This window comes from Lethenteron reissneri, chromosome 58 (assembly GCF_015708825.2).
Source record: "Lethenteron reissneri isolate LAM-NWPU_2019-01 chromosome 58, ASM1570882v1, whole genome shotgun sequence".
Taxonomy (NCBI): domain Eukaryota; kingdom Metazoa; phylum Chordata; class Hyperoartia; order Petromyzontiformes; family Petromyzontidae; genus Lethenteron; species Lethenteron reissneri.
This window is the reverse complement of record NC_083836.1, coordinates 8233967-8256217: the sequence shown is the minus strand read 5'-3', so window position 1 is coordinate 8256217 and position 22251 is coordinate 8233967. Positions and strand designations below refer to the sequence as shown.

Genomic DNA, 22251 nt, shown 5'->3' with positions numbered 1-22251 from the left:
AGCGTGGGGCATAACTTCACAATCAGAATCTTTATTTAGACTGGAGGAATCCGATGAACTGCGAAGCTCTTTTTCAAAGATGTCCAAGTAAGACATGCTCAAACAACTGGACATGTCGTGCCCAACTGTTCACTGTTACTCACTCTGTAATGGTACTCCGCATCTCCCAAAGCTGTTGACTGGATGTTAAAGCCTAAGATCAAACTGTAAAATGTTACTGTTCCTCCATACTACGTCAACATAATCATCATCGGCAGCCGCACCGCCCAATGACACCTTTCTTACCTTGGCCCTGGGTGGGTTTGGTCGTGCCCGACGATGCCGTGGCCACTCCCGGGGGATGTTTGACCCCTCCGGTCGTCGCCGAAGACTGGGAGAGGATGGATGCCCCGACGCTGCTCACCATGACCGCCTTGCCAGCCGCCACTGTCGCTGACGCGCCGGGCAAACGTTAGTGCGGCGGTTTGTGCAAGCCCAGTCCGTCTACAATCGTTCCTTCAAGTACAAATCATAGATTCGCAATCAGCTCTCGATTATCTTGGGTCATGGGGTGAAGGAGATGGCCGGGATAAAAAGAAAAAAACAGATGACCCAGATAAACAACAAAAAACCCGACTTGCGTAGGTTTGGCTGCAGCGGTGGTGAGATGTTAACTACCTCGCTTGGTAGACAGGAGGTCGTGCGCTCGATCCTGACCCTGACGCTTGTATATTTGGAGTTTGCATGTTCTCCACGTGGTCGCGTCGATTTTTCTCCAGTTTCTCCGGTTTTTCTCTCCACATTTAGAAACACGTGTTTCGAGTATTTGGCTGCTAGAAAGGTCCACGTGACATGCCACTATGTTGAGCTATCAACTGTGGCCAGGTCACTTCAAAAAAGGGGTATACAGCTCCGTGGGCCTTACCTGGTAAAATAAAAAAAGTTTAGTTTAATAGTTTAGTATAGCTCGGATTAATTTCTGAAGAAGCTCCGAGAATGTGGAGAGAAACGTCTAAAATGACACTTAACGACACGCGGTAGACCCCAAAGGCACATCGGAGAGAAATGCAAAAACGTCTACATTTAGGGTAAGAAAGCATATTTGTTGTTTACTTATAGAGAATGTGGGTGAGGATTTGAAAAGCGTCACCCGTTTTTAGTATTTCTTAAAGTGATCCCATTACGTGTCAAAATATTTGTGGTCACATGGGCAGCCAGTCGATCACTGGCCCTTGACAGTGACGGGCAGTGGATGATTAAATCAGCGCGCAGGCCAAAATGTGTGAATGGGAACGTTTAACCCGCAATCTGGATAATCCATCCAAAGGATAATCGAGAGTTAACAATACATTTATGACATATTGGCTGAAAAATCATGATCCCGTAATATGGCTTAACATTGCTCTGTGTGGTTGAAAACTTTAAAATTGTTGGATAAAATGTTTTTTGGTTCCCTAAAAGGATCAGTTCTGATACCACTCGCCAATGATGTTAGCCATAACCGGAAATCAATTTAAGGTCTCCAGGTTCATTGCAAGGCACGATGGACGTAGCCGAGCTGCAGTGCGTTTCCCGCTTATTTGCAGAGGTTCGTGGTTGAACACAAGCGGCCACCCTGGTTAAGACTGCAGGTGCAGAAAACAAAAATACTTCAGCATCTGCTTCACAGTGGACTTGAAAGATCCTGTGATGTTGTTATAATTTTAATATTACCCGCATATTACTTCATTACGAAACTGGATACAACCACATGGCAATATTGCCAACTATGAGCAAGCCATACCCATCTGTGATAGATAGCGCCTTCATGATAGCCTTGCGCTAATGCCATGTAAATAACACTGGTCAACACACTTTTTCTGGCATAAGGTATTCCAACGGTTTTAAGGTAATTTTGGGGTGCTGATTCCAAATCTGGCATCAGTTTTTGTCTATCACATCAGGTTTTTAAGATATCAAATATTGCATTTTCAATAAAAGAAAAGAAAAATATTAAATAAATGTGGATATCTACATAAAATTTTATTATAAACACACTATCCTAAAAATACAGCACCATATTATAACACTAAAGCAGTCACTGACTCGCAACAACTTGCAATCATAAGTGACGGAGTTAATTTCGGGTAAAATCAATGAAAATGGGGTATGCCGATAGCATAAAAATGAGATGTGATAGAGCAAATCTGAGATCAGATTTGGAATCAGCACCCTGAAATTAGTCTAAAACAGCTGCAAAAGTCCAGGCCAGAAAAACGTGTGTTTTTTGTTGTTGACCAGTGTAATTATTATCCACAAACATACATCATGGACTATGGTAACCTCCACGACGATGGGCGGGTCTTACCTGTCCCCATTAACATGGGTTTCTGAACACCGCCAGCCGAGGTTGTAACCACGGTGATGCCCTTTTGGCCGGCCGGCCCCGAGGTCGATGCAGCGGCTGCCTTCTGCGGGAGGAGCTTGGCCGTCTGAGGTAGCGGCTTTGCGAGCAGGATCTGACCGCTGGAGAGCGTCAGGGTCTGCTTGGCGGGCGACACGGAGCAGCCCGCCTGGATCCCCAGCACCTGCGGTGGAAGGAGAGCACCGCGTGGAGCGATGTTAACGACCTCGCCTGGTACGCAGGACGTCGTGTGTTCGATCCAGACCCCGACGCCTGCTGTATATATGGAGATTGTGTGTTCTCCCCGTGGTCGTGTGGATTTTTCTCCGGGTGATCTGGTTTTTCCCTCCACATTTAGAATCAACATACATTTAGAGTATTTGGCTGCTATACATTTCCACGTGAAAAGCCACTTTCGTTGAGCTGTCATTTATGGCCAGGTCGCTTCTGAAAAAGAACTACATAGCTCAGTTGGCCTTACCTGGTAGAATTAAAAAAATTGTTTAGAAAGAGGGAAAAAAACACAAGGAAGAAAAATCATGCACATGCATTTATTCTATGCTTTTAAGCATGTATTTTAACTCGGGATTTATTTATTTATTTAACTCTAGGTTTTGCTGCCAACTGTGAAGCAACCAGCATAAAATGGACTGGTTTTCCACAGGGTTAGTGGGGAATAGAAACTCAACTCTGTACTAAACGTTCATTGGTATTGGATAATATGCACAAGACTTATTGCGGATAACGCTCTGATGCACGTTAATGTGTGGCCCGCCCAAAAGGCATTTAAAAATGAGAGATATATTCCAAAAGTCCAGTTTGGCCCTCCACACTCATGACCTAAATCGTGAAAAAAACACAACAGGTTGAATTCGTGCACCAGCGCTTGTCCTGCATTTCTCGTTCGAATTGTGAGGCAAACGGGGCGGCATTCAACAAACACGCGACGTGCGGGCCGCAGAAAACCTGAGCACCTTGCTGGGCGTGTGCGTCGTAGTGGAGAGCGAGGCTGTCTTCTGGGAGGGCACCGTGATCACCGGGCCTCCTTTCATCGTCACAAACTGCTGCAGTGGCTGCTGGGAAGGCCCGGCGGAGGGCGACGACTGGACGTCCATCGGCTCCTGCTTGATCACCATCTGGGAGATGTTGTGCAATAACACCTGTCCCGCGGTTCTTAGTGGACTTGTAAGGTGACGTCAAAATGTTGGCAAAGCATGCGACAGAGCACAGACTGGAGACGTTGCGTTATGTACCTTGGGCAGGGTGGTCTGTGTAGCCATGGTAGCTGGGATAGCCTTGGGGGTCTGCAGCTTTGCCTGGCTGCCAATGGGGCCCAGAGGTGGCATGGTTGCAAAGAGAGCCTCCTCCTAAGTCGCCAGGCACACAAAAAGACAAATCCTCCGGTTAGCTGTACGGGATAGTATTCAGCCGGGCACTGGCGTCGCACTCCGGTGAACCAGCACTGTGGAGGTGAGGGTTGGTGGATCAGACAAATGTTCCGGAACTCCTTCCCATTGGGTGTTGAGGTAACCATAATCTGGCTTGCCAGGAGAATGTAGCGCAACAAGCGTGGACTCGTGTCGTCCGCTCCATCTGTATGGGATAATGATACCCCCTGACACGCGTGGGTTTCCTCCATGTGCTCCCGTGTCCTCCCACATGCTTACACACCCATTAATTGGCCGAAAACACCTCGATATACTCCGTTCATCCTCGCAGCGGCCTTTTGGCTAACCATCGAACAAAGACGGTGACTGCATCGCGCGCTTTCAGATGCGCTTCTGTGGCCATCTGGAAGGTTCATCCTTTCGATATTAGGAAGCCACCGGAGCTTTGCACTTTAAAATCCAGACTGAAAACTCATTTCTTTAAAACTGCTTTTTGTATTTAGTTTCTTGCCCCCCCCCCCCCATACCTCTGGTTAGCACAGTTGGCGACGTAAGATGCGAAAGACGTTCAATATACGTACATACATACAATGCAGGACCATCCTCAAAAAAATATTTTAAAATACTTTTTTAAAAAACACGCTTTAATGAAATGTACCGTACTCGTAATGGCAGAACTCCACGACTTCAGGAAGTGGCGCCGCAACTTGCCATAACGTAAGGGACCGTAGTGATTTACAGGCAACGTGAGTGGAGCATGGATAATTAGACCCGTAAAAAAAGATTGTTTAAAAATATATAGTTCTAATGTATTGTCATCATTATGATATACCTGTACCAAGTTTGCAGTCGATACGACATTGGGAAGACGGTTGAAATAGAGTAAGAAGATTTGAGGATACAACAGACAGAGTGAGTTAAAAATAAAAGCGTGCAAAATGTTTAAAAATATATATATATTTTTATTTTTTATGATAGAATATAGTCTTGTTATCAGTATGACACAAGTATACCAATTTTGCAGTCGATAGCACATTGGGAAGTGGGTAAAAATTGAGTTACAATATTTTTTAAGGATACAACAGACGGAGTGAGTTAAATAAAAGTGTATAAAAAGAGTATTGGCTTCTTGGGTAAATAAGTAATAATTATAACTGTGTCAAGTGACGTCAGTAAACACTCACATTCAGTCTGGCATAACACAAGCTAAAGTCCGCTTGGCGGGCAATACTTTCAGCCCCCATTGTCTCCCCAGTGCTGATATTTATGTAGGGGACTGCACATCAGAGTTATGGTTGGGGTACACGTTGAGTAAGAGTGGACGCGTAGGCATGGGAAACTGTTAGGGAGAATATTCGGGAATGCACACGTTGAGTGAATTAAGGGCAGGTCCACGTGGGGACACTGGCTGACTGAGCTCAGGGCCTTTAGGAGGGTATTTAAGAGGGTGATAGAAGACGACCAAGGTGGAGTGCAACTGGGCCAGGTTCAACGGAGCTGTAACCGATTCTCCAAGTGAAAATAAAGACTTACCCCTGTTGAGATGGATGCCTCCAAAGACCTTCCTTTACATTTGTACAACGCACCGGGTAATCATTTAAGAGCGAGTCAAGCAAAAGAAAGCCCAGGACAGGTTCTGAGTAACCACTGTAGAGTAATCCACGGCCAGAAATTGTAGTCGGTTGCCTTTCAACACTCAGTAGAATGACCACCGCTCCACAGACAAAAAACAAAGATCCCCGTACGGCCTTGAGAGACTGTCGGGGCAAGTGCTGTTAGCGAGTAGTACCTATGGAAGCCAGTATGGCACACGAGGGGGTGGGTGGTCAGCACCACGCCTGGCCGCCTTTGTCTCCCCAGTGGCGATGTATATACACCTCACCAGGTACTCATTTGAGGCTCAGTCGACCTAGGGGAGGCCACGACCGGTTCAGATAATCGTCACTGGCGTTGGCCGTGAGTGGAAATCGAACTCGGGTCGCCGGGTTCAAAGCTAAGCACGCTAACCACTACACCACCGCTCCCCATACATACGCATACACACACAGATAAAACATTTAACAGATTCCCAGATGCCTAGGACTAAGACCACCAGGTCAGACATATTTTTATTTTAGGTGAAATAGCGTGACTGTGTTCTTGCTGTTTGCACGCTCAGCGAGGGTGTCCGTGTAATCTGTCAATGTCAACACAATTCTGGATGGAGGCCTCTTCACGTTGTGCAGCCATGAGGGTTGTTTATCCACACTTCACCAAGTTGGTTAGTGGGCATTGGTGAAGTGGAGGAGTGGGGTATAGGATCGGATCACTTTCCACCGATGTCAGCCCTGGCTGGGAACCAAACTCAGATCAGCAGCGTAATTCGCTATTCGCTGTGCTAACCACCGCATCTTTAGTCAAAATCAGAATATTTATTGATACCGGAGTAATCCGATGAGCTATAAAGCCCATTTTTCACAGACGCCCAACGACAGCCATGTCTGTGTGGGCTGTACCTTGACGGCGGACATGCTGACGAAGCTGCCGCCATGAATGTGCAGTTTGGAGACTGGCGAGCGAGCGTCCACACCCACGGCCGTGCCCACCTTCGGCACCGGGCTCGGAGCTGTGCCAACGAATGCAAAAAAAAAACAAACACACACACGGCACAAATGAATGGCAGTGGACGACAAAGACGAAGATGGCCAGTGTAGTCGACACGGGCCGTTGGGGGCAAATGCTGAAAAACGAGCACCTGGGAAGGCAGGCACGGCACGCAATGGGGTAGTAGCGCGGCCAGCATCACGCCTTTGTCTTTCCAATAGTGATGTGTTCGTATCACACCAAGTACTTTATTTTTTAAGGCCGGGTCAACCTAAAGGAGACCCCAAACAGATGATTCAGATAATCGCCAAGGATGTTGGCCATGAGCAGGAATTAAGCGCAGGTCGCCGGGTTCGTTGCGAGTGCTTAGTGCTCACCACTACGTCACTGCTCCTCAATTTTCAAAAAAGACAAACATTCTCTCACAGAGACAGACAACACATGTGTGTGCTCAAATATACCTATTCCAGATTACAAACTCACGAAACTCAGGATAAATGCTTAAACTGTAGGACTACACACTTACACAAGGATATAACACGATTGGCTTAAGCCAGGAGCAGGGAACCATTTCCTTACTGAGAGGCGAATAGTATTTTCCAATATATCTTTGGGCGAGCCACACATTAGTTGACACTTAGGGGCCGTCCATAAATGACGTCACGTGATTTTGGACGATTTTTGACCCCCCCCCCCCCCCTTCGTCACACGGCGTCACAAAAAGTCAAACCCCCCCCTCAAATATGACGTCACAAAGCTCTGCCCCCCCCCCCCCCAAAAAAAAGATAAAACATGTTTAAAATCGCTTTAAACTATTGTCATTGTAGTGCGTATTTAATGTGGCGCTGCACTCTGATGTTGTAGGAGAAAACATTGATTAAAAAGTCTATTTAACTAAGTAGAACCTGTTGTGTATATTTATTTAAAGTTGCGCATTTGATGTGACGTCACATTTCTCAACCCCCCCCCCTCGTCACACATCGTCACAAATGTCTGACCCCCCCCCCCCCCGAGGTGCATGACGTCAAAGACAACAGGAGACTGAGCTTGCCAAAATTACTCAGTGCAGCTAACACGCTTGCAGGAACGGATAAACGTTGCTTTGCGGGCCGTTTCACACCAGTGGCAAGCATCATGTGGCTGCGGCCCATATGATATGAAATGTCAGGCCGTCGGTTCCCCCCAATAGCTTAAACATTATGCATGACAATGGAAGGGAATTGAACGATGGTGTTGGCAGGTTTGGGGGGGGGGGGGTTGGGGAGGAGGTAGTAGGGTTGACGCACAGGGACTGCCAATGATGTACGGGGTCCCCACTGAGAGCACGGCCGGGCTCTGCTTGCCAGACACGGGGGAGAGCGAGGACGTGCGAGACAGCGGGGACGCACTCGGAGTCGACACGGGAGAACCTGGAGCAGAAGCGGTGAGATAAGTGGCAAGGAACACATTAATGGTGCAGCCCAACATATTGAATAGCTCTTTATTTCACAGACTTATGCCTAAGGCTATGTTGACACTGTCCAAACATCTGTTAGAAGATTCGTTTTCCTGGCCAGTGTGGCCGGCACCTGTCTCATCTGACCACAGAGTGCCAATGTTTAGAGATTGGCTCTTGGTACTCCTTTAAAGCCGAGTTCAACTCCCCAGGTCACCGATCTCAGCCGTGGCTGGGAATCAAACTCTAGTTGCTGGGTTCGTAGCGCAACACACCAAGTCGTGTAGCGCCGCTTCTCCCGTAAACACAAGACAAAGGTCCGCAATATAGCCTTAACAGACTGTTGGGGCAAGTGCTGTTAGCGAGCACCTATGAAGGCCGGCACAGCACACGAGGGGGTGGGTGGCCAGCACCACGCCCGGCCGCCTTTGTCGCCCAAGTGGCGATGTTTACACACCGCACCAGGTAATCATTTGAGGCGGCGTCGACCTAGGGGATGCCCAGGACCGGTTAAGATAATTATCTTGATCACAAAAACAAAGTTTGTGGGGAATAATATCCATTTTCTGTACTTTTGAGGCATAAACAATGAGGAAATAATACTTACTACCCAGGAATAAAAAAATAAAATTGTTACACAGTGTAATCGTCACTGGTGTTGGTGGTCGTGAGCGGGAATCAAACTCGGGTCCTTGTTCATAGCGCAGGGCGCTAACCGGTACACTACACAAACACATGCACGTGTGGGCGAGAGAGTGAGTGAGCGCGAACAACCTGAGACGATTTTGCAGCTGACGGTGAGCGGCTGGAAGGAGCGCCCGGGCGACTCTCCAAGCGTCGACAGCTTTCCCTGCGGCACGATCTTGCAGCTCGCGGTGATGGGCTGGAAGGCCGAGTTGCAGTGGGGGCTGAAGGTGGGACGCTGTCCCGCGGGTTCCTTTGTGGTGCCCGGCTCGCCGTTGGGCCCCTCCACCCGGGACCCGCCACCCAAGACGGTCGAGAACCTGTCCACGCACTCCTTCTTCACCTCCACGAGCTTCGCACCTGCTCAGGGAGACAACCGGCATCGAGTGGTTTCGTCAAAATGTAAAGCAGGGCTTTGGGAACCCTTCAAATATATCCTTTGGTGGGCAACCCACACATTGACACTCGCGGCTCAAAGCACTTCTGTCACTGTAAGAGGCCCTTGCAGTGACAGCAGTGACCGAGTGCGCTAAAGTTAGGAACAGCAATGTTAAGTATAAAAAAGATTCAGCGACAATATCTGATCAGTACGGTTAAAATGTTTGCAGCGATGGATAAATATTACTTGCAGGCCATTTCGAAGTGGTAGGCCCCGTGTGGCCATGGGCCCGATGAAATAAGGAACAATAGAACCCCTCTTAACGACCACCCCTGTTAACGACTAATCGCTTAACGACGGGCCTCCATAGAGCCCAATGTGTAGTGTATAGTAGTGTAGTGTATAATGTAGTGTATAGTAGTGTAGGTCCTCCACAGAGCCCAAAGTGTTCGCTTACCGACCATTTCCTTGTTAATGACGGGATGTTGTAGGTACAGTAAATGTTAATTAATGCATTGATTATAATAAATGAAACGTGATTAATAAATAACGTTTATTTTAATGAAGTGTGTGTAATGCTGTCAGTAACTTTGTGTTAATATCAATTGCTTCAAAATTATAAAGTACTTTTTTTGGCAGAAAAAAGGTAACGTTCGATGCTATCAGAACGAATTAACCCTTTAACGTGTAGTTCCTACTAGCGGAAAGTACCCGGCGTTGCCCGGCGGAAAATTATATTTCAAAACTTCCCTTAAAAACATCACCAATACATACACAAATACTAAGCTATTATGAAAGCCCGGCGTGCCGTTTGTCTGTCCATTTGTCCGTCAACAAAATTATAAGAGGCTTGCAGAAGTCCAAAGTGGGGGGTAAATAGTTGATCTAAAAGGTTTCCGAAAATTGTCGACCCCTCCCCGTGGTCGCATGCATTTTTCTCCAACTCCTCCGGGTTTTCCCTCCACATTTAGAAACATGCATATGAGAGTATTGGCTGCTATAAATGTCCACATGATAAGCCACTTCGTTGAGCTATCACTTGTGACAGACAAGTCACTTCTGAAAAAGAGCTACATAGCTCAGTGGGCCTTACCTGGTCAAATAGCAGTTTAGTTTAATATTTAAATTGCTGGGTGAACAGAGGGATTTCAAAAAGACTTGCGCCATTAATTCAACTGCTGCTCTGGGAGAATTAAGAGGAAGCTTCTGGACGGCAAGTCCATCGCACGAACCGTCACACCACGGCAGCATCCCCCGACACCTGACCCGTGCCATGACCCGCCCCAGAACCAGCGAGTGCGTGGGGCCATGCCTGAGCTGGCGGCGTCGGGAGTGTCGGGTGCGGGTGGCGCCCCGGGGGTGACGGCAGGCGAGGACGCGAGGGAGGAGGAGGAGAGCGAGTGAGGTGGGGTGGACGGCGTGAGCGATGCGCTAGAGCTGGCCATGTGCGGCACGGGCGACACCGAGTGATCAGCACTGCCACCGCTGCTACTCGTGGTGCCGCCTCTGCTCCCTGCACACACGGCGCCTCGTTACCAGAGATACCCGTGGGGCGATATCACGCGTGTGCGTCATCAGTTGAGTGATATCCTGTGTAATAGCCCATTCAAAGGTAAAAATGTCTCAATGTCCAAGCGAGATTGGGGTGGTACTCACCTCCAATGGTGGCGGAAATTAAACATTCCCATGTTTTTTTTTAAGTGGTACTTATTTTGTCTATTTATTTTTCAGATTATGAGTACAGCACTAATTACCAAAGCATCATCTGGCCAGATTGGAGAACATGTAATGATTATACATATCCTTTTGTCAGGTGATCACAAAAATAAGGCCTCTCCACACCCTGTCAGCCACTTAGGTTGTTACCACGCTGGTCAATGCGGGTTGATGAAATGGCAGAATTCAAACCTGGTTCAGATGTCACTTGCCACTGCTGTTAGCTGGGAATCGAACTCCGGTCGGCAAGTTCATAGCGTAGTGTATCAATCACTGCACCGCCACTCCACCACCCCCATATATCCAATCAGCAAAGCAATATTACCTTCACGTCATGGGATAAAATCAGCAAGTTTGCCTTTAAATCCGGCTCACCCGAACTGCCGGCGATGGTGGTGGTGGCGGCAACGGCCTGGGCCCTGGGCGAGGGGGACAGCGCCGGCGTCGTGTCTAGCGACGACGAGGAAGAGGAGGAGAAAGCGCCACCGCTCGGCAAGTTTCGGCCGCCCGTTCCGGCGACGGCCACGGCAATGGTTGTGACGGCGGGAGGCGGAGACGACGGGAAAGGAGAGGCGAGCGCCGACACACACGCCGTGAGGTGCTGGCGCAGCACCGGAGCGGGAGGCGGCAGCGACGCAGAAACGGGCTCGTCGCTCAGCGAGCGCCGGTCCAACTCCACGTCCACCACCTGTTGCCGTAGGCCACACGTGCGATTCAGTGCCAACCCACGCCCTTCGCTGATATCGCCTTGCAGAGTCTCTCTCTCTCTCTGTCTGTCGCTGCATCTTTCACCTGAGAGAGCTACCATCCCGTTCGGTGTTTGACATCCAGTCAGATAGTGGTCTTCCCCGAGCACCTTCCAATGTTTCCTCCATCACAATCCTCGGCAGCCGGTCACCATTCTTTTTGCCCACATGTCTGACATACCACAGTTTTCTGTGCTTGACCTGACTTTAATAGCCTCGATTTTTTTGTCTGCGTATGAAACACAGCGTGTCCTCGAAAAAACGTGGAAGGACATACCGAGTTCTCCATATAATGGGGTTGTTTTGGGGGAGACTACCTAAAGAGTAAAAAAAAAGATTTTTTTTTTAATTCCACTTCTGAAGCTCAAAAACTGAACGTGTAGCATTGCCAACTCGTTGTTAACTGCTTCCCAACGCTAAGCAGAAACGAACACATGCCAGTCCCAGTTTAGTACTGTACTGCATGTCCTGCCCAAGCCTACTTACTTTTAATCTAGATTTAATACTTACTTTTCTGAACAGTAAATACAATGTCTTGAACTTTAATTGTTCTCGAATCTAAGGCAGGGGTGGGGAACCTTTTTTCTGCCAACGGCCATTTGGATATTTATAACATCATTCGCGGGCCATACAAAATTATCAACTTAAAAATTTGTCTGTGATATTTGGTCAAACATTTTATTAACTCGCCCCTAATGCGATGGCTGGAACTGCTTCTCTTTGGTGAGGCGTGTGATGTTAGCTGGTATTGATGACGTTGCTACTCGCAACTGCTTTTCCAGGTTTGCTCCTAGATTTATTGAATTTCGAGTCCAGCCTGCGGTTGCCTTGGCAGGGCCAGATCAAATAATTTCGCGGGCCTTATACGGCCCGTGGGCCGGACGTTCCCCACCCCTGCACTAAGAGTATGTTAGCCAAGCATGCATTTCTCCATGCTTCATGATTCATGGTAGGTTCCATGGAGAGACATCTACCAGGCCTTATCGCAAATTCAAAGCGATAAGGCCTGGTTTGTACTTGGATAGGTGACTACTACGGCTTTCCAGTTGATGTCGTTCTGGGCTTGTGAGGTAGCCTGGAAACAGCAGTGCTGATGAGGATCCCATCACATTCATGGGTCTTCCCTGTGTACTCCTGCTTCCTTTTTTCCAAATTGACAAATACTTCCATTGGCCCAATAACAAAATGCGAGACAATCCTTAGAATGCCTTGAGACTCCGTGTGTCTCTGGCTCAGGACGATCACCATCACATTGTTTTTTTTAATAGATGTGCTATGACTTGACTTTAGACTTGTTGTTAATTCGGTTTGCTTGAGGATTACAGCAAGTAGATACCTGAAGACTGGCCTGTGGCGTGTTCTTTCAAATCAACATGCCATTCTACAATGCGTCTGGTCACATTTTTAGCAAAGTACACACTGCACATTAAGCATAAGCACACAGAATACTGTCATTCTCTCAAGGCAAATTAATCTGCAGACAAAACAAACCCATTATATAAAACCCGTCGGAGTTAAGTGTCAGCTGTATTGTTAGGATTACCAAATGCCATTTTATTCAGTGAGGCATTCATAATTATCACGTGAAGGGCAGTTAGGGGGCATACAGCTTTGCTGCAAAGCGGATATAACAAGACTGCAGCATCTATGGTCATGGATATGTGTTGTGTCATGCAGTACGGCACTCCTCTGACATGCAAACAACTCACCCTCTCACTGAAATAGAGCAACACAATCCACTGTCCAGTGTTTTACGCGGAATTACATTTATTATTTTTTATTATTATTAAAAGCGTACTTACTGCTTTGTGAAATGGATCAGAAACATGAGACATTTAAAAAGAAAGTGGGACAAAACTGAAAAGGATGCAAGACATTGGGAATAAGTGGAACACGTATATATTTAGGAGATTACATAAATCCACGAGACCATTCAGAAAAGTAAGTGGGCTTGGGCAGGACATGTCAGGGCTTGCAGGAATGATGGCCTGTGGTTGGATTAATGACAGTGATAGTCAAGGAGCGGGTGACAACACTTCAACCGTGGCGATGGAGCAATGAAATCAACGCGTGAGCAGGTGCTGGGTAGATTTCTGAATTAGAGGACCGAGCTGGCGGTGGCTAGGCAAGGCTTTCATTGTTATCGTGGCAGCCTTTACGACATGCTGCAGTGGTTCACACATCACACTAGGAGCCCAGCGACCTGAGTTAGATTCCTGGTTATGGCTAAATATCAGTGGTGAGTGATATATGAATCAGTCCGGGGTCACCCATTTACCAACCTTTACTGAACAGTGTGGTGGAATATGGTCAAATTACCCCCATGACCATCACGGTGTCGGCCTACATCAATCAGTAAATTGACAAAGGGTTATAAAAATTAAGTGAAATTATAATATTAAATTTGTATCTTTTATTCACATTACAATTACACGTGCAATGAGAATTACGTAAAGGAAACGTGACTTCTGCCACAAACGGGCTATGCAAACAGAACTTGATGTACTCACAGTTTCGGCCCCGAGGGTCTGCAGTCCTGTGTAGGTGCGATCCAACTGCAAACGCAATGTACAAACCCACGTAAATTACATGGCAACACGGCAAAACGCACAATTGTTATAAAACACCATGTAAAGAAGCGTTGGGAATCTGCCGCCGCGGTTTAATGAACGGCGCCAATGTAGAGGTCTCCTGTTGAATCTCTCGGCGAGGCAGCTGAGAAACAATTGGAACGTTTCTTAAATCCCGCTCGCCGCCTCGATCCACGCAGCGGTACAAATGGGTATCCCGCAGTTATGCAATTGGAAGGTCGTGTGTGGTGGGGTAAAATGAGAGTAGTACCACCTCTTTCACGACATTTGAGGCATCTTGGCCAGTGTGTAAGAATTGGTCAAATGCACTCCAGAGGGGCTCTCTAGAGATCCCCCTAGTGGAGGGCCTCGTGGGAGCATTGGTGTAGAGCAAGCAATTGCAGGGCTGCACTTTTACCTTTTATCTTGAAAGTTACATCACCTACCGTTTTAACTAAACTATTTTTTATTTTATACTAGACTTTTTATTTTAAGGGCCACTGAGCTATCCAATAAGTCCCCGGGTTGCGGAAGTCCCAACTTACGGAAATCCGACTTTATGGAAATGCTCCCATAAATCACGTTAATAATTTCAATATGCGAAACTTTGCGTTTGTTACGTAATCGCAAATAGTGCGGCGCGGTGAGGTCTGCGGATGAAAACCGCGGAGCGAGGCGTAAGCCCCGCCTTACGCCTCGCTCCGTCAAAACGCCGCCTTCACCGAGCCCGAGCTTCACTAGGTAAATGGATTTGTTCGTAACGTAATTGTTTGTTTTCTGGATACAGTATATGTTCCATCAGATTAATTATGGGTAGTGTTAGGGTAGATATTCGATGAATGAAAGAATGATATGAAGGTGCACAGCGTATGTACAGTGATACCATACAGATAACGATATAAGATGGACAGCGCGATACGCTACCGAGAGAAAACGGTCAAGAAGGAACAACATTTATGGGATTTTATCGTTGATTTTTGGGGGAAAATTGTTCAGTTTCCGAAATACGGAAAATTCGGGTTACGGATCATTCTCGGGAACCTAAGCTTTCCGTAACCCAGGGACTGCCTGTATAGCTATTTTTCAGAAGCGATCTGCCCACAGATGACATCTCAACTAAGTGGATTATCATGTGGACATTTAAAGCAGCCAAACACTCTAAAGGCATGTTTCTAAATGTGAAGAAAAATCCACACAACCAGGGGGAGAAGATGCAAACTCCAAACATACAGGCATCAGGGTCGGGATCGAACCCACGAACTGCTGTATACCAGGCGAGGTAGTTAACATCTCGCCACCATCGGGCCCCATGGCTGCACCTTCAGCTGGTGGATGATGTCGACACGCTTGTTGCGCAGGTCCTTGAAGTGGAGTTGAACTCGCACGGGAAACTCGCCCCAGCCGCGTCGCGTCAGGTGAAACGGGGGCTCGCTGCAAAACATTTGTTCGGCGTCGGTAAGCGCGCAACATGCGACAAGGCGGTGACGAACCCAGGAGAAAAGATCGTGGATTAGTGACGCAACGTAAAAGTTACAAAACGGAGCGTAAGATGGCAGCCTTCATGCGGCCCACTGTTAGGTAAGAAATCACGATGAATGCCACCAATCCGGCGACCGAACATCGATCATCAATCTCCCTGATCTCCAGAGCAACAACACAAGCCACGCCAACGGCACTTTCCAGGGCCGAAAAACGTGCTGGGGAGCATCGGCTCCAGTGCTACGGATGTCAACGATGGCCCTGGTGTACACTGTGTGCAGTTACAAAACAAGTAAGATGTTTCAGCAGAGTTTAAGAATCTACATGACTGACAGAGATAAAATATTGGTATTAAAAATGTATTGCTATAGAAGGATACTGCATCTAGACTGGTCCCAAAGAATGACCAACGTAGAAGAAAAAGATTGCACATAGAAGAAGATCTGATGATGCACGCAGTGATGAGGAAGAAACTGGCACTATTTGGACACATAAGTAGGATAGACAACAGGTAAATGTACGAGTAATGGCAGAACTCCACGACTCCAGGAAGTGGCCCCGAGGCTTGCCATAACGTAAGGGACCGTGGTGATTTACAGCCAACGTGAGTTGAGCGTGGACAATTAGACCCAAGACATAACATGTAAAAAAAATTGTTTAAAAATATATATAATTTTTTTAATGATAGAATATAGTATTGTCATCAGTATGACATAAGTATACCAAGTTTGCAGTCGATAGCACCTTGCGAAGTGGGTAAAAATTTAGTTACAAGATTTGAGGATACGAGAACAGACAGAGTGGAGGATATGATGACTGAGTGAGTTTATCAAAAGCGTGTAAAAGAATGTTTTAACATATGTTTTTAATTTTTTTATATGATAGAATATAGTCTTGTCATCAGTATGACATAAGTATACCAAGTTTGCAGTTGATAGCACCTTGGGAAGTGGGTAAAAAATGAGTTACAAGATTTTTTGAGGATACGGCAACAGATAGAGTTAAATAAAAGCGTATAAAATGGAAGGAACCGGAAAGAGAGAAAGACTTAACAGTGACCAGCTTGACGACGACATAAGAGTTTGGTGACAGAAAGATGCAGCACGACTTCAACATATTGCCACAAGACAGAGGAAACTGGAAACAAGTGACAAAATGTGCAGTGGACACCTACAGGCGATCTGCCCATGGAGCGTGATGATGATGACGATGACCAGGCTTGATTTCATACGGCCCGCAGCCACGTGAGATTTACCGATGCCGCAAACCGTCACTTATAAGCATCGGAGCAGCGCTCGTCATGTATTGGCGGGGGAACATTTCCAACCCGTCAACGCAATCGCAGCCACTTCTGTCGCTGCGAGAGCCTTTCCGTGTTAACAACACAAGCGACTGAGATTTGTGATAATGTGCGGCCCGCCAAAGCTATTTGGAAGCTAGCCCTCATTAAGGAACTGTTCCCCATGCCCGAATTCAAGCACGATGGCAAGGTTTAATTGAGAGAGAGACGTTTTTAGTCATTTCGTACCTGACTTCCACCAGGTCGTTGGGCTTGTAGCTCGGGTGCAGGAAGAACCAGACCTTCTTGACGAAGTAGTCGATGCGTGGCTCCCGTCGCGACCCGCGCACATAAATCATCCACTTGTGTGTCGACTGGTCGTTCTCTTCGCGCTTCTCCGGCGCAATGTATCTGCGCGGGAGAGGGTGACATTGCCAGATATCCTTCATCTTTTGACATGCTAGTGCAATGATCACACCCGAAAATCCATTTGTAGATTTCTGTAACTTTAGTTTCCTCAGAATGGTTTTTAAAAGTAAAATACTCGGAGACAATTTTCATAACGAGAAGATTATTTAATGTATTTAATATAAATGTATGTTTGTGCACCATTTTCAATTTCTTCTGTTACGTAGTTGTTTTGGCTTTAATTTGTATTTCTCGATTTTTGTTCATATTTCTAATCGCTTCATTGTTGTACTTACTGCCTTGGTCTTTTCTGGGATAATGTATGTGTAGTGAGTCCAACCGAGTCGCAGACGCCATCTTGGGAGCAACACTATTTATTTCACCAACTCAACACAACATAACGGAACCTACACTTGGGTGATGAACGCCCATCTAACCACGCTACGGCAGAACTAGACACGGTTCGCTATCCTGGCCCGGACCACGAGCTGGGTTCCGGACCACGTGGCTAGAGGCTTCTTCAACCCGACGTGGATCTTCTTCACCAACAACCCAAAAAACCCCGAGCCCCTCACGGGTTCCCTGTTATATCGGCCTGGGCTGGGGCTGGCTCCGCCCCCTGCCCCGCCCACCTTCTAGATCTCTCGAGCTCTTTCCCGAAGGCTCCCGATTGCTCCTTTATACCATGTGACCGCCCAGCGGCCCCCGTCCACCGGTGGCCCCCCTACAATATCATCCAATCACGTGTCGGCAGGTCAACCGGCGTATCATGCCCCAACGTAACCCTGGCTGGTTGACGCTTCCTCTCGCTCCCTCACCGGGAGCCCGCACCGCACACTGTACGTGATGCCTCCACGCTGACCAGCACTCACCCGCTAGTGCTGGTACTACGCTCAGTAACCGGGCTGCACATAATGACAACACATTATCCGCCGTGGCTTCGCAAGCCGGGCACCACACAGTGACATTCAGTCACTATGTATGTAAGTATGCTGCACTTCTTTTCCACCGTACGTAGCCAACCGTGCTAATCGGAGGTGTGGGGGAAGGACAACAAACTAAACACAAATTACTTTTCAATCTAGATAAATAAAAAATGATATTCTTAGGTGTTTTCGGTAAAGTCACGTAGGTAAAACATCAAAATTAATAAAAATAATAAAATAAAAATAAAGATCACGACGTTTCGGAGGCAACACAAGTCTCCGTCATCAGGTGGGACAGTCACAGCCAGATCAGCTGCATCAAGTGAGGCAATGATTCAAGATGTAATCCCTTAAAAGCGAGTTGAGGGGGGGAGGAGAGGGGGGGGGGCTCATCAGAATGTGGTAGCCAATGAATGGAAAGTATCGGGAGAGAAGGGCCAACAAAAAGGTGGGCGACGGCGTGGAAGCTATTGTGCGCAAGCGACACACTGCTGCCCACGCCAACGCATTGGGCAGAGAGGGGGGAGGGGGGAGGTCTGATACACATGATGGAAAAGAAAAGAAAATGCGTATGTTTATACCAATGCTGGCTAAACAATGAAGAGATTACTGTTGAACACTGGGGATGTTAACACTCGGTAAAGTAAAGTAAACTAGTGCCTGTCAGATAAGATGGTCAAAAAAGTGTAATTAAGTCTTTTTTGCGTGGTTAATAACATCTTTCCAATGATTACTAAGTTTGTACCCATCATCACGGTTGAAATTATGTCTGTGTTTGTATATTTGTATGGCTTCGTGTACAAACCTTTGATGGTAGCCAGGAGGTTTGCAGAGAACCTTGGTCTTGGAAAAGACAATTTCATGAGAGCCCACTGAGTTGTAGCAATGATCGGCAACGGCCGAAGAATCAGTTCTGCCGTGTTTCAGATCTGACTTGTGCTCGCGGACACGATCAGCAACATGGCGTTTCGTTTCTCCAATGTAGCAATCACCACAAATGCAACTCAATTTGTAGACTCCAGGATACTGTAAGTCAGGAACAGCATCTTTCACAGATGGAATCAGATCACGGATTTTATGCACTGTACTGAATCGGACTTGGATCTCCGATTCAGTACAGTGCATAAAATCCGTGATCTGATTCCATCTGTGAAAGATGCTGTTCCTGACTTACAGTATCCTGGAGTCTACAAATTGAGTTGCATTTGTGGTGATTGCTACATTGGAGAAACGAAACGCCATGTTGCTGATCGTGTCCGCGAGCACAAGTCAGATCTGAAACACGGCAGAACTGATTCTTCGGCCGTTGCCGATCATTGCTACAACTCAGTGGGCTCTCATGAAATTGTCTTTTCCAAGACCAAGGTTCTCTGCAAACCTCCTGGCTACCATCAAAGGTTTGTACACGAAGCCATACAAATATACAAACACAGACATAATTTCAACCGTGATGATGGGTACAAACTTAGTAATCATTGGAAAGATGTTATTAACCACGCAAAAAAGACTTAATTACACTTTTTTGACCATCTTATCTGACAGGCACTAGTTTACTTTACTTTACCGAGTGTTAACATCCCCAGTGTTCAACAGTAATCTCTTCATTGTTTAGCCAGCATTGGTATAAACATACGCATTTTCTTTTCTTTTCCATCATGTGTATCAGACCTCCCCCCTCCCCCCTCTCTGCCCAATGCGTTGGCGTGGGCAGCAGTGTGTCGCTTGCGCACAATAGCTTCCACGCCGTCGCCCACCTTTTTGTTGGCCCTTCTCTCCCGATACTTTCCATTCATTGGCTACCACATTCTGATGAGCCCCCCCCCCTCTCCTCCCCCCCTCAACTCGCTTTTAAGGGATTACATCTTGAATCATTGCCTCACTTGATGCAGCTGATCTGGCTGTGACTGTCCCACCTGATGACGGAGACTTGTGTTGCCTCCGAAACGTCGTGATCTTTATTTTTATTTTATTATTTTTATTAATTTTGATGTTTTACCTACGTGACTTTACCGAAAACACCTAAAAATATGATTCCTTGCAGTCACGAAAGCTTCAAGTCTAGAAATAAAAAATGCATTACTCCAGTGACTTCCTAATAAGAAAGAGCATTCCAGACGGCCGCAAAAGTGCATCTGAAAGTGCGCGATGCAAACGGGACAAGTTCACAGCGCGCAAAACTAGTGACTTACTTTGAAACATTTCCAACGACGATCGTTTTCTTGAAATATAGACGGGATGGATCATCCCCCGATTGGAGGTAGGTCCTTCTCTTTTCCACCTCTGCAACACTCGGAACTCCAAACGTGTCCTGTATGGCCGAACACAATCGAGAATTGAACGTGAAGAGCAACCACAGTGAAATGTAGGTGTGAATGTTAGGTTTCAATGCTATTTTTCATTGCTATTATAATGGTAAAGGATTATTTTAACTAGGCAGCTTAATGTGGTGGGAGGCATGTGATTATCTATAGCCATTAATCAATACAATGCTAGATGGTTGCTTCCCACTACCACTCGGTCATGTCATAATAAATCTCTCTTGCTACTTAACTGACCGAAGTCGATGTGTGCCCTCGTGAGCCTAAGGGACGAACAAAGCACATTCAAAACGAGTAACAAAGCCACACCTTGGGAGTGTTCCTACAGGGGCGTCTCTCCTCCCTGGCCAAGTCTGGATCCTCTTCTGTTGCCCTCTCCCTCTCGTCCCGGTACCCATCGCGCTCATCACTTGGCTGGAAAATCGACTCTGTCTCCGACTGGCCCTGGGACGAGCAGTCCGACCTCTGGTTGGCAGGCGAGGACGACCTGGAGGGAGGGTCCATGAACTTGCGGATGGCCGGGTGGTTGAACGCCGTCGATTCCACGGACTTTTTGCGCTCGCCACCCTGGAGAGAACCGAATACAATAACAGTAATTTACAGTGTGGATGTACATAGCGTCTAAAGACAGGTACATCTCGTGGTGAAGTAGAAAGACAAAGATCCCCTGTATAGTCTTAAATGACTGTTGGGGCAAAGTGCTGTTAGCGAGCACCTATGAAGGCCAGCTTGGCACACGAGGGGGTGGGTGGCCCGAACCACATCCGGCTGCCTTTATTTCACTAGTGGCGAGATTTACACATTGCACCAGGTACTCATGTGAGGCTGAGTCGACCTAGAGGAGGCCCCGGACCGGTTTAGATAATCGCCACTCGTGTTGGCCATCAGTGAGAATCGAACTCGAGTCTCCGGGTTTGTAGCGCAGTGCGCTAACAGCTGTGCCACCAATCAGTGTGACATGTGCATCGGGTACACAAACGATAATCATCATCAGCCATGATGAATCCACTGCAGAACGAAGGTGTTCCCAAGCCACCGCCATGTCAGATGGTTTCTGCAAAGTAACAATTCACCTAGCACCTGCACAGGAGCTGATTTCATCGCCGCATGATGGATGTGCCAGATGCGTTCTACTCCTTGGCTGCCATTCTGTCACTATTCTTGATCATTATTCATCATCTCCTTCTTAGAACACGTCTTGCCAAAGCCAATTAAAATCAGTGAAGTACATGTAAATGGATCACCCTGTTTACAAATGTCACCAATGCGGCACCTACCAGTGCACGTGCTAAAGCTTATACAAACAAACGCGGTGTGTAACATCAAACGCCTTTGGGGAACCGAGAAAAATTCATTGAAAAAACTAAACAGTTCTGACCTCTGAAGCTCTGGGCTGTGCAGCTGAAGCATAGTAGCTCGCCACGATGCAGGCACGAAGCTTGTCCATCATTCTCCGCGCTTCGGCCAGCCGCTGCATCAGCACGGGGTGGGCAGCAGGATGTGGTGGGAGAATGCACAATGACATTGAGCCTATGCTGGAAATGAAAGTTTATTTATAAATGTGTGTATAGGTATGTATTATTTCTCACTAAGGCCACCAGGCATGGTGCAGGCCACCCACCGCTTCATGTGCCATGCCGGTCTTAATAGGTGCTCGCTAACAGCACTTTACGCAAGTCTGTTAAAGCCTTTACGGGGGGAGGGGAGGGGAGCGGCGGGGATCCACATCCATTCCATTCAATTATTTCTTTCCCACTAAAAAACCAAGATGCCGTTGGGGCAATAACGAACCACCTCAGCGTGGCTGAGGAGGTGCGAGGTTGTTTTTTCACTGCAAGAACACGAGTCGTGCCACTGATGTCACACGCAATTGACATGTAACGTCAGCATCAAATGTTCAAGTGTAGTGACTGATGCAACATAGGCCCCTGGCCCTGTTTGGTCATGAGCCAAATTCAGGTGCCTTGTGAGGCCAGCG

General features: G+C 47.2%; 1 protein-coding gene across 1 annotated transcript in view; it reads right to left on the bottom strand.

The window, feature by feature from the left end:
• YEATS2 (YEATS domain containing 2) overlaps positions 1–22251 on the bottom strand; it is a 60562-nt gene that overhangs the window by 34335 nt on the left and 3976 nt on the right. Inside the window, 14 exon segments of the mRNA XM_061575295.1 lie at positions 286–432; positions 2327–2546; positions 3337–3522; positions 3616–3729; positions 6246–6355; positions 7620–7742; positions 8543–8812; positions 10923–11235; positions 13804–13848; positions 15183–15294; positions 16871–17032; positions 20145–20263; positions 20583–20840; positions 21652–21744. Of these exon segments, the coding sequence (XP_061431279.1) occupies positions 286–432; positions 2327–2546; positions 3337–3522; positions 3616–3729; positions 6246–6355; positions 7620–7742; positions 8543–8812; positions 10923–11235; positions 13804–13848; positions 15183–15294; positions 16871–17032; positions 20145–20263; positions 20583–20840; positions 21652–21744 (2272 nt within the window).